General features: G+C 44.2%; 2 protein-coding genes across 3 annotated transcripts in view; both read left to right on the forward strand.

Moving 5' to 3' along the window:
• LOC144104348 (fibronectin-like) overlaps window positions 1-275 on the forward strand; it is a 44942-nt gene extending 44667 nt beyond the window's left edge. For both annotated transcript variants that reach the window (XM_077637295.1, XM_077637294.1), the window contains one exon: window positions 101-275. In XM_077637295.1, the coding sequence (XP_077493421.1) occupies window positions 101-137 (37 nt within the window). In that variant the 3' untranslated portion in view covers window positions 138-275. The remainder of the gene's footprint in view (window positions 1-100) is intronic.
• Window positions 276-7958: 7683 nt separating this feature from the next.
• On the forward strand, window positions 7959-13259 carry LOC144103672 (von Willebrand factor A domain-containing protein 1-like). The gene is made up of 4 exons (XM_077636331.1): window positions 7959-8029; window positions 9939-10217; window positions 11166-11447; window positions 12964-13259. Exons 2-4 carry the CDS (start codon window positions 10058-10060, stop codon window positions 13257-13259), a joined length of 738 nt encoding a protein of 245 aa, XP_077492457.1. The 5' UTR covers window positions 7959-8029; window positions 9939-10057.
• Window positions 13260-21575: the final 8316 nt, after the last annotated feature.

Below are 21575 nucleotides of genomic sequence, written 5' to 3' on the forward strand. Positions count from 1 at the left end.
AGTATCGCTCTTACCAAATCCAGCTGACATTCATGTGAGTTAATTTCAGCCAATACAGTAGGGTTGTTGCAAAAACAACGCGTTTCATTATCTTTTACAGAGAAAGGACGCCTCTGACGAGCGCGGAAGATTCCTAGGACGCTGGCCGTTGCACTGGGGACCAACACTTCGAATATTAAAAGCTCAGAAGAGCAAGGCTGGTATTGAGAGTACCTGTGTGCGAACATTTTGAATGAATGAAAAATAAACTGAATTTTTGGCGTGTTGTTGAAAAACTTGGTTGCTTTTATTGGCCTAATTTACGGACTCCCTCCGCCACTCGCTCCAGCAAGTGGAGAGGGGGCGAACAGGCGATAGCGAAAGCTTTATTGCTACACCTATGTTTCTGACCCAATTCTTTGTGCGAATACTGAATTACATTGTCAGTCAAGAATGCTCATTTCCAGTGCTTGCGATTCCGGCCTATGTGGGCCTTGCCCCTGGAAGCAAATGAACGGCTTACATTCAGATTCCAGAAGAACACAAAGCCGCCGCCATTTTGCCTGGAGAAACTCCTGGCAATTAGCTTTTATAATATTTCAATGTCTTTTCGTAAATATGCCTTGTCATCTGAGACCTCCACTGGCAGAGCGCTCTGCCAGCTACATTCTTAAATTTCTGATAAAACCGAAGATGGCCCTGAAAGATCATAACCTTCAGCTGGTATGAAAAACACGAGAAATGTTTTCGCGAGCGCTCTATATCACAGTTGAGTTCGTCCAAATAAAGCTTGTTTTATTGTGCTGTTGTTGTTCAGTCACGCAGTTGTGCCCGAGCTACTCCAGGCGACCCTTCTATTATAAATGAAGCTTTGAAAATGGAAGAAGTTACTGTGAGATCACCTAAGAAAGGGGTACTTTACCACCTAAAAAACACCTCTGAAAGTTGCTTTTTTTGCCAGCGACAAATGTGATCATAAACTTTTTCCGGAAATCTTACTCTTTTATTTTGGGTGCTATTGAACAGCACAGACGGTGTCCGACTTCGAGCGACCTCAAGAACCAGACATGTCAATCTGAGCTCGTTTCTTCGTTTTATCAATAGGAATAGCTTGTAATCAGACTGAAGAGATCCGATTTGTTCCCAATTTTTACTCACTGTCCTAAATTTCCTTATTTGGAACAAATTTGCAATTAAATACTTTGCGGGCTCAAACATAGAGACATAAGCCACACTGGCTGTATGATCTTACTGAAAGTAGTAAGAGAAAAGGGGTAACGCTTCAACGTAGTTAAACCAAGTACACGAGCAAAACCATGCGTTATTTCTGAATTAGGGGGGGGGGGGACACTTGAGCTCCGCCTTTAGGGTACGACGCAATGGATTTAGTGACTTACTGATAAAATATAAAGGATAGGTCATTCTCTCAAAGTCCTCATACCATTACCAGCGCAGTGACGCTGCGCTTATGCAGTGAGAAACTGCACTGATGTTTATATCACAACCATGGGTAGGGATTGTGCGAACCATGTGGCTTTTACCAAGCAGCCTCTGACGACCAATCATTAATTTTACTGCCACCTGCCACAACAGTTTGTTTTCTCACAATCCGATGGGCAGGTTGTGTTGACGCCTCAAGGTCACGTGACCTATGTGACGCGATATGCTCCTCCCATTTGCTACAGCTGGCTCAACAGAACTGCGAACGTTCCCGAGCTTCCTCCCTATGGCTGCAGCTTGCGCTGCGCCTCTGCGCAGTAACCCGAGATTATTCGAGTTACTCCGAGAGAACAAGACAAGATTCTTGTTCTGGGTTAACACCTCTGGAGGAGTGCTTTCGCGCCAAATTATTGAGAATTCGTAGGGGGTTATCGCATGTTTCAATCCGGCCTGATAGTACACGGATCCATAGATGTGTTTTGCTTTCCCGTATTTTCATCTTCACTGTGTTCTTCTGCTGCGGCGAGTCTGTTTTACAACCTGCAAGGAGGAGAAGCAACGCAGAAGCTGGTATCCGAGGCGGAAGTAGCTAATTACGTTCAGGATCGAGTGCAATTACACGCGCTTGAAGCTTAGCACACAACAGGGGATCGGTTGCAAGCATCTCATGGCGGACGCGCGCACCACCTGTCGGCATCATGAAAAGGCTACACACCGCCGCCGCGTACGGCGCAACCGAACCGATGTGGAAACCTTCCCCTCTGTCCACCATAGCCATAGTAAGAACGAAAGTGGAGTTTTAGGTCTTACATTCTCACCGCAATGCCTTGCACATCATTAAACTTTAGAATAACACCAAGGCGCCATTTCAAGGGAGTGTTACGTCGACAAGGCAGGCTTAGTAATGCACCAATATCACATCGGTAATTTACTAGCGGCAAGAAAGGTCTCTAAGACACTGCAAAAGCAATCTAGCCGCACAGGTTTCCATTTTACAAGATATCATCATCACCATCAGCTTGACTACGTCCACTGCACTACACAGGCCTCTCCCATGTCTGTCCAATTAACCCTGTCCATGGCCAGCTGCATTACCCGTATCCCCGCAAACTTTTTAATCTCATCTGCCCACCTAATCCTCTGCCACCCCCTGCTACGCTTCCCTTCTTCTGGAATCCACTCCGCCAACTTTAAGGGGTTATCTTGCCCTCACATTACATGCCCTGCCCCAGCCCTTTTCTTCCTCTCGATTTCGACTAGGATATCATCTTAACGTTACACCTATCATCTTAACGTTACATCTTAAGGTTACACCTATCATTTTTTTGTCCATAGCTCGCTGCGTTGTCCTTAAATTAAGAACCCTTTTCGTTAGCCTCCATGTTTCTGGCCCGTAGGTGAGTACTGGTAACACACAACTGCTGTATACTTTTCTTTTGAGGGATACTGGTAAACTGCCATTCATGATCTGAGAGAACCTGCCATATGCGCTCCACCCCATTATTAATCTTCTAGTTACGCCTTGCGGCCTTGCGCTGCTTTCCCCGGCGAGCTAAACTTCGCGGCGTAGTGTGTATGTAGTTATCAAGCTACGACGAATTTCCGTCACATCTGCGCGGGTATGTATCACGCTATTACGTTTCATAAATATCTCTTGGTGCGTGACTCACAGGCCAGCCACTTGCGGAATCAACTTATCTGAGGCGCCCAGAGATGGCAATAGCTACCCTGTATGCGCGCTGTATGCGAGCTCTGTGAACTTACTAAGCTATACCACAGCTTCATCCTGTGATTCAGGATCCGCCATCACACAGCTCGTGTTGTTTACTTACAGGACTTTGCCAAGCAGTCACCCGCGACGCAATAAAAGGGATTGAGCAAAAAAATTATTAATAAGAGTATTTCACCTCCTAAAAAATTTCAGAGCGCTCTTGAGGCTGCTTACGTGCTGTGAAGGCGAAAGCATTAGTGTTTCGAGTGAGTGTTCAGCCTCGACGCATGTTGCGCAAAGAGAAAACAGAGACGCACCTTTGAAGGTTGATGTCATAAACGCTGAAACCACAAAGGTCCGAGTGAAGCACTCGGACACTCGCTTCGAACGCCTGTCACGAGCTAGCCTCCAACCCGACTAAGCATTGTATGGTATATAGAACGAGAATCCGCATGAAATCACCCGCAACGGTGTACGACACACGGTTAATAATAATAATTTCTTTTTGGGAAAAAGAAATGGCGCAGTATCTGTCTCATATATCTGTCTCAGTATCTGTCGTTGGACACCTGAACCACGCCGTAAGGGAAGGGATAAAGGAGGGAGTGAAAGAAGAAAGCTTGAGGTGCCGTAGTGGAGGGCTCCGGAATAATTTCGACCACCTGGGGATCTTTAACGTGCACTGACATCGCAAAGCACACGGGCGCCTTAGCGTTTCGCCTCCATCGAAACGCAGCCACCGCGGTCGGGTTCGATCCCAGGAACTCCGGATCAGTAGCCGGTCGGGTAACAGTTTTAATACGAAAATTTTCTTTGAGGAAAAGAAAGGCCGCACTAAGCCTCTCACATCTTGGTTGAAACATCAAGCCTGAATTAAACGGAGAGGTAAAGTGTAGGAAGGCATAAAATTTAAGGTACATATGCCGTCGAGTCGAATCCCTGTCGTAAGCTAGCCATGCTAGAACATGGAAGCTATACGAAAAGAGCATTCGTATGACACCACCCGGAACCCTGTAATACCAACAGTTGCTCACGTTTTTGATACGAACATTGTTGGGAATACTGGCACAACATTGTTGTCAGCCAGTGAGTGAGGTATAAGACGGATTAATTTGATATGATTGCTCAGGACTACGCCGCTCGGCTTGTTGTCTGAAGTCCTACGGCTGTTCGATGATGTCACTCGATTTTAGCTGCAATCACTGGAATTACCTGTAATATCTGCGAGTACGCAAACTAACATACGCTGCCGGCCTTTCACGTTATGGGGCTAGCAAGGCTTTCGCCTTAATGTTCTATTACTTGCGCTTGTGCGGTTTTATTAATGATGCAGTCAGGAAAGAAACCCTAGCCTTGACCTTACACAAAACACACATCAAATCGTTCCATCCCCGCTGCAAGAGACCAATAAAATTGTCGAAAACACTGTTCCGTCTTCATGGCCGTTCAATTTGTGAACTTTTCCAAGGTGCTATTATTTCACTTCGCACATCTGTTTCGCTTCCTCTAATTGACACATTTTTAAAATTCAGATTCGGTAACAAAAATCTATACTAATTTTTTGTTGCACCCAAAAGCAATTTCTTCTTTACGCAGGCAAAATCTGACAGGAACCCGAAAAATTCAAGCTCTAAAAAGATGTGAAAGTACCTAAAAGCGATAACACTTATTATTCAATCAAAAAATACAAGTCTGCGTACAGTAGTACAGTAGTGCAAGCAGTATTTGCAATGGCCCAGTTGCAGAAGCAAGAGCAAGGCACAACTGCAAATGAAACCTCCTCTTTATCAAAGTAGTCTTCAAATAAGAAAAATGTGCTTTTGCAGAAACTTCTGTCAGGCCGTGTTCCACGCACGGTTCCACGTTTGCGCTGCCTGCAAAGTTAGGAGAAAGACTTGGGCAAGTGATATGACGTCAGCCGGATGAAGAAACGAGATGAGCTGAGCACAGACGACTCCAAAGTTTTGGGAAATTCCAGACGACCTTGTTTCTCGCCATGACCATTGCGTCGCGTATGGCCTTCTCAGATTCGTCTTGCTTGACACCCTAGACGCGAGATAGAGCGACGGGTTACAAAACTTATTCTCAGATATCTCTAACCGGCGATGATGCGACCTCAGCCGCCTAGTGGGATGTTATAAAAGCGCGCGGCCAGAGAAAGGCAAAAAGAACACGTCGGAGGCTTTTTGGCGATATTGTTCATGGCAGCGCGGAAAAAAATGAAGAAAGTAGCAGCTTTGTTCTTATTCCTATGGGCGAACTTCTTGGCGTCTTCTGGCATAACGGTAAGTACTTTTTTGTTCTTTCTTTAAGACAAGCTTATAAATGGTTCCAAGTGGAAGTGCTTTCGTCATTATAAAATTCTCACCAAGTTGTAGAAAATGAAGCCTCCATAGAAAATGGAAGTTACCTGCGGGCTAACATGCTTGTTTTAAATATTTGCACTTCATCAAAGAACGCGAAAAACGCTTTACATTTGACTGCACTGAAGTTAGGTATCACGCAAATTTCACAACGTTAATAAAATAGCTTGTGATGGAAGCTTTTCTATGTCAGACAAATTTATCAGTGAGAAAAATCTGATACGCTCAAAAGTAGCAGGCATTATTTCGGTTAGGGCTGTAGCTTGCACCTACTACTTCCGCCGAAATTAAGAAGGTGGATTACTCGTCAATGCATGATCCGAGATAAATGCAGGTATGCAATTACTTTTACTCTAGAAATAATTCTGGCTTCTTCGTGCTAGGCAACAAAACTGACACTTCCAAACACGAAACCCCAAGGACTCAAATCACATTGTATTATATATATCTGCATGGCTGATCCGGTTCGTTTTTCTAGTTGCTTGGATTGCGCGAAGAATACCATATGAAACCGTAGTAGAAAATACTTAGGGAGGTCTTTTTTTGTGTAACTGCGGCATTATGGAGAGCTGCACAAATTTAAAATTGAATCAAGTTCTGTGAAAATGTTCCATTGAATCAAAAGAGTTTCTTACACTTTTCCCTTAAGGCTCTTTCACATTTGGCCATTCAGTGGCGAGACCGAGCAGAATATACCGTGGCGGTTGAGATTCCGCCGAAATGCCTAGCGGAAAGCCTTGTCGATTCAGGACGAATTTGTTATGCCAGAAAAATCCTGTCGACTTCCATTCGGCAATAGGACGGTAATTAAGGTGCTGCGTTCCCGCGGCGACATCCATGACGGCGTCCTTTAAAGGAGGACCCCTCGCTTCGGACTGAATTTTCGTTGTTACAGCCTTTTGTAGAACACTCACTTCCCATAAATAGAACACGGGCTTTTGTTTCGTCTCCATCTGGCTCGTAACAAAACTTATAAGCGATAAATTTCAATTACTGTTTATATGCAGAAACGATTCTAGCGCTTCTACGGCTAAAATGGGGGTCGGTTTGTTGATAAAAATGCTTTCCTTTCTACCATACAGATGGAGCCACTAGCTTAAGCCTATCGTTACGGTCCTTATGTAGACGCTGAGGTAAAGGTTTGAGTGTGTTAAATGGTGCACTGTCCCACAAAATGCCTGCATTTAGCGTACTTCAGTGCAGATGCGCTAATGGCACGTAAACACCGTGGAATTGCACTTTTTCTAACTTTACGAGTGTAGCCCGCGAGCAGAACACACCCTGACTACGAGGCGCCGAAGAAAACGTTTCACGGAGATCTGAAGGTCGAGGCGGCAACGTGGTGGCCGAGAAATGTGAATGAGGGCGCATTTCGGCGATGGAGAATTTCGCTCGCTCTCGCCGCCGAATGCCCAAGTAAAAACGAGCTGTTGGTGCTCCGAATGTATGTAATTATCGATCACCGAATATTTTGGTTTTCGAGCTTTGCACATCAACGTCCCCAGTAAGGATAACTAGTGGCAATGCATGGAGCCAGTAAATGTTTCGAAGCTTAACTGATTGAAGTCGCGCAAAGGGGTGGGGAGGGGGGGGGGGGGGGGGGGGGGCACGTGGAATTGATTTAGCTCGGTTTGCACGGGACTACAGAAACAACTGAAACATTTAGACGTAGTTACCTGCACCTTGAAGACGCTGAAATGAAATCTAAGATGGGTAAAAAAAGGATTGGAAATCAAAACGCGCACAAACTCTTCACTTGACATTGCAATCAGCACGCACTAATTGGCCTGTTTGTTCCAAATCAGCCCACACCATTTCCTAGAATATATTCATGTATGGGGAAGAAACATTTCGGGTAAGAAAAAGACGACAATGACTTGCGAAGGAAACCACGGGGTACAGAAGGCAAGAGTTATGAGAAAAATGAGAGAAATCAGCATATGGAGACACGGCGCAAAAGCGAGTTCTGATGCGCTAGCTGAAATAATCAGGGAGATCAGAAAATCCTGGTGGAACATGACACTGAGGAAATGGCGGGCTTAGAGTGGCTGCAATGAATGCGGGATAGGGTTAATTAAGACGACGGTTACAAACGGCCTTTACACCAATATTGAGGTAATTGAAATGAGGATGGTAATCATGGTTGTGGTGACGAATACTTCAAGTGCTTGTTCTTTCCTCGAAATTTCAACATTTCGTCACGTGATTGCTCACTATGAAAGACAGCGCTCATCCGGTTTCAGGCGTAAGTACATGGAACTGAAAAGCAGCTAAAATTGCAATTATCGACACTCTCATAACACTTAAGTGATGTTAATTATTGTTGCTTCTTACTTTTTATGCTCCCGCTTGTGTGAGAAGGTGTGTGTACAGGGAGCGGTTCTCGGAGAGGGTAGCAAAGAATTTTTATTATTTTCTGGCAGTCATAATAAATTTTCTCTTCGTTCTGTGTGTTTACAGGCTTCCGTTGTGCACGAAACAGATGGAAAAAAGATTCAAATTTACGGAAGAAATACCTACAACAGTTCCAATGAGCGTAAGTGATGTGGTGCATTTTGGAAGCTGGCTTTCTTCGCTCCAAAGCTTGCGTATTAACCCACAACAGACTTTTGTATTAATCTAAAACGGTGTTTTCATTTGTGGAAAGCTGCTTCACTTATCATTCAAGACTGGTTTTGCACTTAGGAGACCTGCTTAGCCAAAAGTGTCGGAGTAGAAGAGCATGATTAAATTTTAAACTGCTTTTTATGGACCGAACCTTAATACCCTAAAAGAAATTTTCTGCTTCTTACGGCGGCAAAATTCCAAAACAGCCTGAAGGTTTGCCCTAAATATCAGGCGGTGTTTCCTGAACAAAACATGATTGCCTGCAAAGGTTTCGCTAATTTTTGTTATAAAACCGCAATAACCGAACTCAGAAAAGATTACCAGACCCTCAAAGAAAATTTGCCTTGATTTTAATCAAGATTTCATCAATATCCACAATACCGAATTGCCCACTGTTTCAATGGCCCGTGATTTTACGTTGAGTCAATGGAATTCTTGGACTCTTCTGTCTCAGTAAATATAACTGCAGGCGCCGGAAGTTGCCCGTTTCATATTTGAGTCGGTGTCCCCAGTTTCTGGTGGAGATTTTGAACACATCTCGGGAACTAGAATCAGAAGCGCACGTAAAAAATTTCATCTGCCCTTTTCTTCTGGCGGAACTGAGCAACCTGATGTATTACGGGGTTTATGAACTGGTGCTTACCTGGACGAGTGCGTCGCTGGATTGAAAACTGGCAGTTGTCTGGACGATTAGATTCGGCTGCCATTAGCTGTAATTTAGTTCATCGTAGTCATTACAAATGTCTTGCGTAATGGTGCGGTTCATGAAATACTCAGGCGCCTCTGAACGTCACGAGAAGGATCTTCCACATTTGGTTTCTTATAAAAGGGCTATGATGACTGACCCGAGTGGCAGGCAGCGTCTGCTTGCTACATTCAAGTATATTATCACGTCAGCATTCTCCATTTCGTCTCGGCGTTTTCCTTTCCTTATCTTCCCTTGTCGACCGTGTGGAGTAGCAGGCCAACATCAGCCGAGCTGTCCGGCTTTCCCTTATTTAACTTTACTCCGCTTTCATTAACAATTTTCTCTGTGAAATTCGAAATCAAAGCGAATTTACTTTTTCACGTTTTAATATGCGTTTATGTAGAGCTTCTGTGCCACATAAAAATCCCTCATAGGGTGGTAAATAATAAATGTTGCAAAGAAACTGTGTCCGTATTTCCGAAAAGACAAGGATCGGCCACAATGTCTAAGAAAGTTCAATTTCTTTGTCTCTTAAAGGGTGGTTCACACACAGATTCTCAGTTTATCTAGTTGTGTGAGTTTTGCTAGCTTCACGCTTTTTCGAAGTGAGAGCTCCCGCCGAACACAACATGCTTTCGCAAATTCCGGGCCGAGCCTCGACAGGTGCACTTCGATGAAGGCAGAGTTCAGAATTGCACGCAAATGTGATTTAGTGAAAATTATTCCAGGGCCCTCTATTTGGGTGATACACAGACTGTAAATGGGAGGTTTTGGGTGCTAAGTTATTGCAAATTTATTGCATTCTAATGTTTTAGCACAAATGCGACACTTTCTAAAATATTATTGCGTCAGTGAATCTCGTGTTACAGACAGTGGCCCCATTTTCATTTCAAACGTAACAGTAAGAACGTTGTCAGAGCGAAGTAACTTCAGCATGTGCATTACTCAGTATACAAGATATTCGAATGTTCGATTTATAGACTTTTGACTCCTTCGCCATAGATGGGATCAGTTTTTCGCGAACTGCAGGCGCCCTGAAGACTTGTGAAAATTATATCATCGCACGATTTAACTTCAAACTGCTAATAGTTTTATTTTGTCTTCTGAAATACAATGCAGTAATTTATTCTGGTACCAACCTTCGCTGCAGCGCTACGCATATTTGGGCTCGAGGCTATAGTCCGCGGAGGAAACCGTGCCACAGTTCAGTGGCAAAACGCTTCTGGACCTCTCACCGGCTATGAGATCACCGTGTGCTTAGTTAACGAAATGCCACGATGTGAATCTGCTGTGGGTCTTATGACAAGCAAGAAGCTGCAACATCTGACCCCCGGAGCAACTTACGAGGTTCAAGTTCTCGCCTTTCTTGAAGCAGATGGCAACAGGACTAACGGAAAAACAGAGAAAATACATTTTACGACCGCGCAAGGTAAGGTACCTCCTCTTCTTGAGATTAAAATTGGGCATGTACTATTAAGCCCTCGTACCTATGGGTATAACAAGCGCAGCCTTTCAGAACATTGCAGCGCTGTGATGTCAAGAGAAATAATCAATGTGGACAAGTTTTTCATTTCATTGAAATTATTAGTGTTTTCACATTAGACAGATGCGTTGTGTGTGTGTCTCTCTTCCACGTATATTTGTCCCAATCTTTCATCTTTTATATTTCTTTTTTTCGTAAAAAAGGAAAAAAAATGACTGTCCTTTGCCTGGTGCCTTGGTAAACTTCTAGGCTTTGAAACCTATAGTCTTGTATGCAGTATTTAATCTTTTTTTTCTGTAATCTTGTAACGGGATATATGCAAGCTTTTACTGTTGCCTTTGCCTTTGGGGGATGGAGCGCTGTTAAGCTGTATTAAAACAGCTTTTTCTCCACCCTCCCATTTCACTTTTTGTGTGGAATAAATAAATAAATGTTCAAATATTCCAATGTTCAAAGATAGAAGCGGAGAACGCTATAAGCTTTGTCATAATTAACTCTTGATATGTACTAATATTTGTAAGTCAAATATACAATTAGAAAGAAACATTTTTCTGTCAAAATCAGTATAGAAGCAAATTCGAACATATGTTGAATAGTTTCCAATAATCAGGAAGATTATGCCGTTCTCTGAGATCCATAAGTAAAAGTCCTCTTTTTTAAGTCATCTTTCATGAGGAGAATGATGCTTTTTAACTGCGGGCAGAGTAAAGCCCGCTATTATTTAAAAAGCGAAAGTTGTGCCACGGTACTTAATTATTCATGTATTACAAAAGTGCTGCCGGTATAACTGTAATATGAGCATGTTCTGCATATTTGGGTACTGCAGACATCTCATCAGTACCGAGTGTCGTTATTTACTAAATTTGACTCTGTGGCTTTTTTTTACAACTTCAGTTCCAGCTGTTGAGCAACTTCGAGTGATTTCGGTGGAATCCACATCCATTGAACTGAGTTGGGCACCCGCCGCAAACTCCTCTGTCTCCCACTTCGACATCGATGCGTGCCCCACCGACGGAGGAGCTTGTGTTCACGTGTACACAGACGACTGGTCGCATCTAATTCGAGGCCTCACCCCTGAGACAACGTACAACATCCATGTTCGAAGCGTCACTGAGGAAGAAAAGGAGCTGTCATTCGGTCCGGCTTCTAACGTTTCTGCTACAACAATGCAGCTACGTGAGTTGCCACACGTCACCGTTTACTTGCAGCGTAAGCTATACTAGGCCGGACACATTAGGGAAGAGTGTTCAAGAAAAGTACTGAGGCAGAGAACAAGAATTTGTGCACGTTTTAGAAAAAAACTCGTGCGATGGCCTCAGAATAGATACTATGCAGTATCACCATGCATACTGGCTAGCATTCATGTCTTTAACAAGGACGAGAAACACAAAAGCACAGGACAGGCGCCTGTCCTGTGAATATGTGTTGCTCGTCTTTCACGTTGAAAAAACGCGCTCGCCAGTATGAATTGTGACGCATTCCAAGTAGCCCATGCTTCCGCTTTAGTAACTATGAGATGTCAGTAGTCTTAGCATGCACCTTTATGGAGTAATTTTTCGTGATCAGTGCATTCATATAAAGTTGAGAAACGTTCCACCAGCTATACGTACCCATAATTAAGGCACAGAAAAAAGCTGTACCTGACGAGCTACGTATTTCGAGATCTTCAAAGTGTTTGTAGCGTTTTATTCGGTTAACACAGGTTCTGTGATTCATTTTTAATGTAAAACATGCCACAATTAAGGTAAGACATTCCGAAATTAACACAAAACTGCCTACATCTTAGGGCATCTTGGAAAAGACACACTACTAGTTCTAGAAGGCTTCCAGCTTTTAGTCTGTTTCTGAGGCAAATAAAACGCTCTAATTTTAATGGTGGATTTGAATACATTATAGCGGGTTTTGACACCGATTCTCTAGGCTGTCTTTGTAATTACCTGCCATTTAAGCGTTGCACGAAGAATTAAGTTTACGTATATATATATACATATATATATATATATATATATATATATATATATATATATATATATATATATATATATATATATATATATATATATATATATATATATATATGTGTGTGTGTGTGTGTGTGTGTGTGTGTGTGTGTGTGTGTGTGTGTGTGTGTGTGTGTGTGTGTGTGTGTGTGTGTGTGTGTGTGTGTGTGTGTTTGTGTGTGTGCGTGCGTGCGTGCGTGTACAATACAGAGTAATGCTGAATTATATACCCAAATGAAACTACATTGTATTTAGTATATTGGCACCCTTCTTCAGGCCCAGCCTAAAATGATATTCGACGGAATTTATGGAGCCCCTTCCAGAGTAAAACGTAGAATTTCCCAATCGCAATTAAACGTTACAATTGCCCTCCATATACCAGCGCAAGTGGCAAGAAAACTCATGAGGATAATTTTAATTTAAGGTGGGCGGCTTTCCGACGATTGTTTGTAAGCAAGGTTACAGTGGAAGACATTCCTAAAAGAAAACAGCTGAGTGCAACGTTGACAACCAAAAGTAGCACGAAAAACTTTTTCCCGGGCATGTAGTTAACTGCGGCTTTTTTGGCAGCCATAGCTGTGGCAAAATCTTAGAAAATAGGACAAGCAAAAAAAAACAGGAAATTAGGTGTTTTAGTGCAGTGCTTATCAACAAATCAATTTTCAATATTTATGCCTTTTTTACCTCAACAGCTGCACTTGACAATGTCTCCGTGAGGGCAACATGCGACAGCTTCATCATTGCGTCTTGGAACTACTCACTTGAAGGCATCACCGGTTTCTTGTTGAACCTCTGCGCGGGTGGCCAGAGTTGCATAACGAGAACCGTCGACAAGGCAGACCAAGAACATACTTTCAAGGTGGATCCAGTACTTCGCCAGTACACGCTTTCCATAGAGGCGTACATCTGGAAGGGGAACACGAAATACGCCAGCGTAGGCGTCAACACATCGGTTTTATCCTTCCCCGAAGGCAAGCCAAACCTTTGAAATTTATTTTAATTGCTATTATTCTTCAGCTGAAACTATTAAATTTATTTTGCAGATCTGGCAGAAATGTGCAATAATTTTCGTAGTGGGACGAGTCTGATGGCAGTTTGCTGTTGTTTTATTTCAGAAAGAAAAAAAGAGACATTCTCTTCCGATTCGGGCGCCAGAAGTCGTTTGAAAGAAAATAAGTTGTTCCTAGAAAACTCTTCTGAGCTAGGGGACAAGAACACTAGCATACATACATTTCAATATTAAGCAATATATGGGTCACACCACGACAGTTTTAATTTTCGCTCAAAGCTGTAGAATGCAATAAAATATTTAAGAAAAGATTCCATCATGACAAAAAGAAAAAGATAGTAAAATAACACTGCAAAAATATATTTAAGAACAATTACAAAGTCAGTGCCATTAAATCGTTCCTACCTACTGAATAAAAACATAGTCTCAGTGACGTCCAGGCGATTTTGTTACTGCTTTCGAGTGAGCTTCTTGACAGCCAGGCGCAGAGTACTATAGATATAATATGCTTGGCTTTGAGTGATCATTTTTGCGGATACTTTATTGTGTTCATTGAATTTACGCTTGATTCTTTTTTGCTGAATTGCACTGAGTGTTGACAGAGCTGCTAATAAGATGACACGCATGCAGCGAAATTTGCGTTTCAATGAGAGCGTCTGGTCTAGAAAAGTTTAATATCACGCCTGAAGTGAATATGAGTCATGGACAAGTAAAATGCACTGCTCCTTTAGTGATGCTAAATGAAGTAGATAAAATTTGACTGAAGCCAATATGTGATCAATATTGAAATCATGGCTTCATGTTCTTTACGATAATTCGTGGGTTCATCTCGCAAACCATTAGTGAACACACCTACGTTTCCTTCAATCGAAAATCTTCAGCAGGTAATTCATCCAAACTGGTTGCTTTTCACGACAAAAGATGAATAAAATTTTGCGCGAATAGTTTCTAAATGCTGCACTGTCCATCAATTTTCTATTTTGGCTGCGTTTTTTGACCTAATAGCGGCTACTTGAAGAACTAATAATAATAATTGGTTTTTGGGGAAAGGAAATGGCGCAGTATCTGTCTCATATATCGTTGGGCACCTGAACCGCGCCGTAAGGGAAGGGATAAAGGAGGGAGTGAAAGAAGAAAGGGAGAAGGGGGTGCCGTAGTGGAGGGCTCCGGAGTAATTTCGACCACCTGGGGATCTTTAACGTGCACTGACATCGCACAGCACACGGGCGCCTTAGCGTTTTTCATCCATAAAGACGCAGCCGCCGTGGTCGGGTTCGAACCCGGCTACTCCAGGGCAGTAGTCGAGCGCCCTAACCACTGAGCCACCGCGGCGGGTACCAATTTGACAGCAAGCACGCCAATGCTTTCTACTTTCTACTCAACAGCAGTGAAAACAAACGCAGAGAAAGTACTGCCTGCTCTGCGTTGAAAGGTCGTCGTAATAAAAGTTTACATAATTAAACCACGTATCAATTTAGCTACCGTGTACGCATGCAGTATTGGAAAATCTAGCCTGTGCATTAAATACGTAGTCAAGTTTCGATTAGAACTATTCGTGAAATTTGCGAGGTGTGGTAATCGATCCGCATAGCAGCTTGAAATTTAACTGGCTCTTCACTCCTTGTTGGGTTGTACGGCGAACAAGGCTGAACGTTGTGAAAGAGCCGTTTAATGTTACTGAGTAGTTCGCGCTTTGTCCATTGGAGTGGTAGGAAAGAATAGTGCAGAAAGGTACAGCCATAGCGTAACATTATTTAATTACGGTATAGCTAGGGCTGGCTCAAAAAACTGTTGAGTACGGTGCAGTCAGCCGTGCAAGGAAGAGACGTGCCCAACGGTTGTAAAATAGACAACTTAAACGCAAGATTTAGCGAAATAAGCAGCAAGTTCGAGTAATGTGAGGTAGGAGTAAAACGTACGGAAACCACGACAATACTTTATATAACTGCATCAGCTGGGATGTTGCCGATACGACAAAAAGAAAAAGATCAAAGGATTGCAAGACTATTTCTTTGGTTTTTATTGCACAGAGGGCAAAACACTTGTCTAGAACACACTCTGGGTGTGGTTCGAGCTGATCACGTGACACCTAGCGATAACATTTGGTTAAAAATGGTTTCGATATAAGCATCTGCGGTTAACCTCATTGGATTTCATCTTCATTTTTTTTTGGCTTCCTGGTCGCAGCGGCTTTGGGAGCTGCGGAACACACAGACCGGTCGTTATAAACATGTGCATTGCCCTCTGTACAATACAAATTACACGCCTTTTGATTAAGTAAATGAAGTCGATTTCACTATATCTTAGCCAGGGATTACTAACATCAGTGTGGCAAATTAACTAAACGTTCACCGTATCTTCATTGCTTTGCAGTGCCGAGGCTCGATGGCTTCAAAGTAGAAGCGGTCGCACTAAGGGAAGTCAGGGCCACTTGGAAGGTGCCTATTGATGTCGACGTGCGCCTTCGCGTTTGCCCCCTTGAATCACCGCGCAAATCTTGCGTGAACTACGTCGCACACGGCACACAACTGGCCTACACCATCAGTGGGCTTTCGCCCAGCACAAAGTACAGCATCGAGGCCAGCGGAGCCGTGACGCTTGGAGCCAACACTTGTCTCGGCTTTGGGATTACCCGCGAAATCACCACCCTCACTGAAGGTACGCAAGAAACTTTCTAAATATAATACAATGTGCCTAAAATGAGCGGCTACACGCACATGGGTGAAGGCCTAATCAGTATGCGTTTGCAAGAGTGAAAGAAACTAATATAATCACCGATAATTTTATATTAATTTAAATAAATCCTTGAAAATTAGGCTGTTATGTAGAGACGCTACTAAAATCTGAATTTAAAACATTTAGACAGGATTGCCTGCCTGTTTATGTTTGATATCGTATAATGAACTCTGACACGTCCCCAACCAAAACTTTTTAAATTGAGTCCCAGCGCTTCGAAGCCGGATCGCCTCGTTCTTCACGGGTGATTAGGGGCTGTGGCTGGCGTCTTTAAGCAAGCGAGGGTGAATGAGCACGAGGCCTAAAAAAGGAAAGTGGCAATGCGAAGAATGCGGGATCAGGAGGGAGGGGAGGGGGGGGGGTAAAAACGCCCACTCTGAGGGTTAGGGATATGAATCACGTTGTGACATAGCCGCACTGCGCGCTGATGGTCGATTGCGCCCTTCCTTCGGCTGCAGAGCGAAGTCCTTGCGCGTACACAGAAGGAAGGTCTTCCTTCATGCTGTTGGCGTTGTCTGGGGTTGTTTGAATGTAGCAAGGTTTGAGTAAGAGCCTCTTCTGGAAATTTTTTTCGGTTCCAATGATGGTGATTTCGTTGAAGATGCTTCTAAGGTTTGAGCCTTCCGAACATTCTAAAGACATTTTGTAGCCGAACATTCCAAAGACGCACGGTATAGAACCAAGTCTGACGAAATCACTATCCTCGGAACCGAAAAAAAATTACAAAAAAGGCTCTTACTCGAATCTTGGTACATTCCAACGACCGTAAACAATGTCAACCTCAGAAAGGGAAACCTTCCCTGTGTATAGGACTAGGTACTTCGCTCTGCAGCCCAAACAACAAAAGGCGCCATCTACCGCCACCGTACATCCTAACAACTTGACTTACACCCTTCACATCACCGCTCTCCTTTTACGACATCCTGCTCTCCCACCATGCATACCTTTATACGCTAGCCACACCCACGGTCACCTCTGAAGAAAGAGCCTTGCCGGCTTCGTAACTTTGGGTTTCAATTTAAAATGTTTTGGTTGGAGACATGTTGGAGTGCTTGACCCAGCACCTCCAACAAATGAAAGGGGGTTCGTGCACTAATGAACCCTGCGATAGAGTTCAAAACCCGCCGGCAGCAGAAGTAACGCTAGTCTGCACAGGCAGAGATCTGGAGCCGCGCGCCGGCACTTCGTCTCTAACTTCTTCGTCTGCCATGAAGGCAACATCATGCGCGTTCATCATAGTTCAGGCGCCTGCGTCATAATTCACTACAATAAAATCATTTACCCTCTGCTGTTAGTGATATTACGGCATTTTATAGCTGTATACCTATATCAAACCTCGATCGCAGCGCTGAGTGCCCTTGCCAGCGTAATAGATACTTTAAACATATCGTGTATACAACTACCGCTACCGCTTACAGCGTATCGCGAGCCGCAAATGCGCATGCGCGGATCATCCCTTGGCGCCACGTTGCCTTCAACAGCGCGTACGCCTGGCGTGTCGGGAGCAATAAGCGTATGTGCAATGGCAGTCCATGGTATGCGTTATGTGGTAAGCGTTAGCGATACGCACTATGCTAAACAGCTCTAATAAACTTAGCACGCGGTAACTCATAAAGGGGCATGCATTGTAGGCGCCCTTGAGCTCATTTACTGATTCCGGCATTTATAGTGTGCACAGTTATATGTGAATGGCAAATAACACTACTTAAGTGGGAACAATAGGACAAAATTTGAGGGCATAGGGCTGTCTGTCATCGCCACTTTTTTTTTTAGTTTCATCTGTAGTTGCTCAGTGGGTATGAAAGAGCAGATATTTATCACTTGAGCCAGAGAGTAAATAAAAAGAGGAGAACAAACAAGTAATAAGAAGAGAAAACGCACCCGTTAGCATAATGACTGACTTTGCAATATAACATTTATGAAAGCACAGCACAAATATCAAAGTTGCGTAAATAATGACTTCCAGATTGTATGGTGGACGTATCAAGAAAAAAGAAACGGTTGCTATTGGCTTAAAACGAACCTGTACTCCTAACACTGTCTTGCAGCTATATGCCGCTATGACGAAGATTTCAAGGAAGTGGTGAGGGAGCTGTCGGATAACGTGCGAGCGCTGGCTCAGCGACAGAATTCCGTGAAACGGAGCGAAGAAAGCGACGCCATTCACTCTAAGTGCAAGGCCATAGAGGAGAAGTTGAGGACCCTCTCTGAAGATGACCTGGCTGACTGTCTTCAAGATATCGACAAGCTGTTGGAGAACTACCCGAGGAAAGCGACGCAGTGAACGTGCAACCTCGTCAACAGCCAAATGCGTTTTCGTTGGAATAAAACTTTGTTTTGTTTACGTGTTGCTGTGTGCTACTCACTGTGACATCTTCTTAACAGGTAAGAGCCTAGTGTACGTCAACAGAGCAGAATAGAATAGCGTATGAGTCAGCAATACCCGCGCACTGAGGAAAACTACCTTTGTAGTAACACTAGTAGCAGTTTTAGAGCTGCCTAAAATATTCTGTAATAGAAAAAAGATTTTCAATTGTCGGTCTCTCCGTCCAACATGCCTACGCCCAAAGTGAGGGCACATTCTATGTTGATGCTACCGTGCTAGACCAAGGCCTCGAAACAACTGGAATTAATAATGAATAAATGTTTACGGTCGACTGTCTCACCGCCTGTTGCAACTACCCTACAGGAGGTGAAGACGTCGCTGTTGCTATGGCTTCTATTCACGCGGCCTTCCATTGCATCCTCGCGGACTCAGAGGCAGCCTTCAGAAATTCCACCACAAGCAGTATCGTTCCGCTTGCAGCATGCATCCTCGCAACACACACCCAGCACCTACAATCAAGCACCCGCTATGTGTACCGGGCTATCAGAGAGCCATGGGGAAAGAGTGTGCAAACACTTCCGCCTGAGCGTTTGCTCCCGGAACCATTTATCTCCTCATAACGCCCAAGCCCACTTAAAAACGCACACTACCTGCATGAATATAACACAACACGTTAAGGTAGCCCGCCGCAAATATTCTCCTCCCCCTGAGGGCCGATGCAAACACTAGGACGTAAACTTCCAGCGCCTACCATCACAGACTTTCCCATATTCATTCAAGTTACATCAAATAGAACCGGGATCCTTTGAGCAAATATGCCGCTTCTTTGGCGAGAGATGTCATCTATAGTTGATGGTCTGGGCCTGCGCGCCCAATCCCAAGTTTGCGTGGTTTTTCCAGCCAGCCATGGAGGGGAGGCAGGAAGATCTGACCAGTTCGCAGCTCGAAGGCCAAGTCCGGCTCCTAGTCCGAGCATGGGCGGCATCAGCACCACCCAAAGGACTCCCGGACTTGGGACCCCAACCACGATAATACGTCGCTCCTAAGCGTGCAAAAAAATTCATGATCACCGGCTCTATGTCGCATGTGCATTTTACACCTTGACACGGCGCACCAGAGATTAGGTTTTAATTGTAAAAATGGGCGCAAAATCATCCGGGCCTTGAAGGCCCAGAAGGCCCAATCGTCAGCTACGAATTTTAGCACACAATCGGAGTGCCCAGAATAGACAAGAGTTACTGCAATGGTTGTAAATGCAAAAAGACAAATATACGCATGTTATTGATCTGGAAGAGCCGAAACGAGTGTGATAAAAGTGCATAATTAAATAGTTTTAGGCGCAAAAAAGGACAAGACACATAGGGTAGAAGACAGGACGAAGCGCCTGGTACAAAGTGACTGGTACAAAGCTGCAATTTTGAAAAACGTCATCATTATGAATCTGTTTCAGAGATCATCGAACGTTACTCAATGTAAGAGTGCATTCTGGTTTTTGTCCTGATATAAGGAGATCCTACATGGAATGCACTTACGCTGGAGCTGAAGGCGAGAAGGGAGCAGCGGTGGTCAGTGGCATGCAATTTACTCCGGTGCAGATTCGATGGAGTCTTAAGACATCGAGCTCGCGATGAGTTCCCGTTTCTAACCGAATTCATTTCCAATTGACGAAACGAGTCACAATTTTTTTTACCGGGCCCATACACCATTTCTATACCAGCGCCGATAAGAGGCTCCACATTATTTCTAGTCGTGGGCACAGCGCTGCCCATACTGAACCTTGGAGACAGGCGAGTAAACTGCCAAAAGTACGTTATTGAAATCCGCGAGAACATCCCTACGACGACTGCTATCGTGTGCATATGAGCGAAATTTGTGGGTCTGACGAAAAAAATGGCTGTGGTTTAGCTCTGGTTAAAGCTGGAGTGACGCGATAGCTACAGCTGGCCGAGTGGAACTCACTCAATCGAACTGCAAAGTCAGTCTTTCGCCGCTGCGTTTCGCTGGGCATTCCTTCGTCGTCTCTCGACGTGAATTCACTTTCTCTCTCCGCTCCCTCTCTCCACTCCTCCCCCACTTGGTTTCGCCGGCGCGCCGCGCCGCCGGCAGCTGCCACGCTGACCACGGCGCCGCCACGCTGAAGGCTTGAAATGCTAGCGTAATGCAGGCGCGCGGCGCGCACACCAACTGCGGGCTGTCACGTTGCTCCGCGCATGCGCACAACTGAAGAGGCGGGCGGCGTCTTGCTCCGCCGTCGGCGTAGCGGCGACGCGCGCGGCGCGCACACCAGCTGCGGGATACGACGTCACTCCGCGCATGCGCACAGCTGGCGGAGCAGTGGTGCCAATACTGAGCGCACAGCCACGCTTACCTCGCGAAGTGACTGGCGTAGTGTAGCTATCGCTACAGAAAACTCTTATTTTTATCGGAACATAAGAAGAAGGGGGGCTTTTTGGGTCAGCTCCAGTACAGCCGATGCTTAAGTGGCATTGTACTTTATGAAAACAGCACTTATATTGTACTACGCTTGTCAACGCCATTGCTAAATGTTCAGCGGTGCTGACACTACAGTGCACTGGTTTAGAATTCAAAATGCCTCATAGCGCTCTGTTTAATATCTTCAGAATTGTTCACAAAAATCTCTAGTATTCAATGTTTAGTCAATATTGCAGTAAAGCATAACTACCCCAAGAAATGTTGAACGGTTGTGTCGGGCGCTGCATTGGGGAATTTTGTCTTGAGTAACGAATGACTGGTGGTGCTTCCTTGTGATGCATGCGGCTGGTCCGTAGATGCTGCGGCTTTTTTTAATGCATAATGAACGGTCGGCTTTTACTTTATTTCAAAATTTCTCCTCCCATTAAATTCAAAATTAAGCGTCGCGTAGGAAAAACGACACCGGTGGCACAAAAGCCAACATCAGAGATATGAGTTGGGCGTATTGACTGCATCATGCCAAAATACTTGCGCTTTCGAAAAGTATGCAGACAAAACAACATTTCCAGTGCACGTAACTAGAGAATAAAGGCAGGATTTGTCGAGCCAGAGTGCCAAGATAATCGCGTTTTCTAGATTCTAAAACCTGATATGGCTACTGAAAACGACCGGCTACAATATTCTAATTGCAACTAGATGCCTAACTCTATTTGTTAGCAACTTAATTCTTAAAATTAGTTAACCAGCTTACTATTTAAAACGATTAACCAATTTTGTGGTGTCCTCCAGCACTGGTAATA

This window comes from Amblyomma americanum, chromosome 9, assembly GCF_052857255.1.
Source record: "Amblyomma americanum isolate KBUSLIRL-KWMA chromosome 9, ASM5285725v1, whole genome shotgun sequence".
Taxonomy (NCBI): Eukaryota; Metazoa; Arthropoda; class Arachnida; order Ixodida; family Ixodidae; genus Amblyomma; species Amblyomma americanum.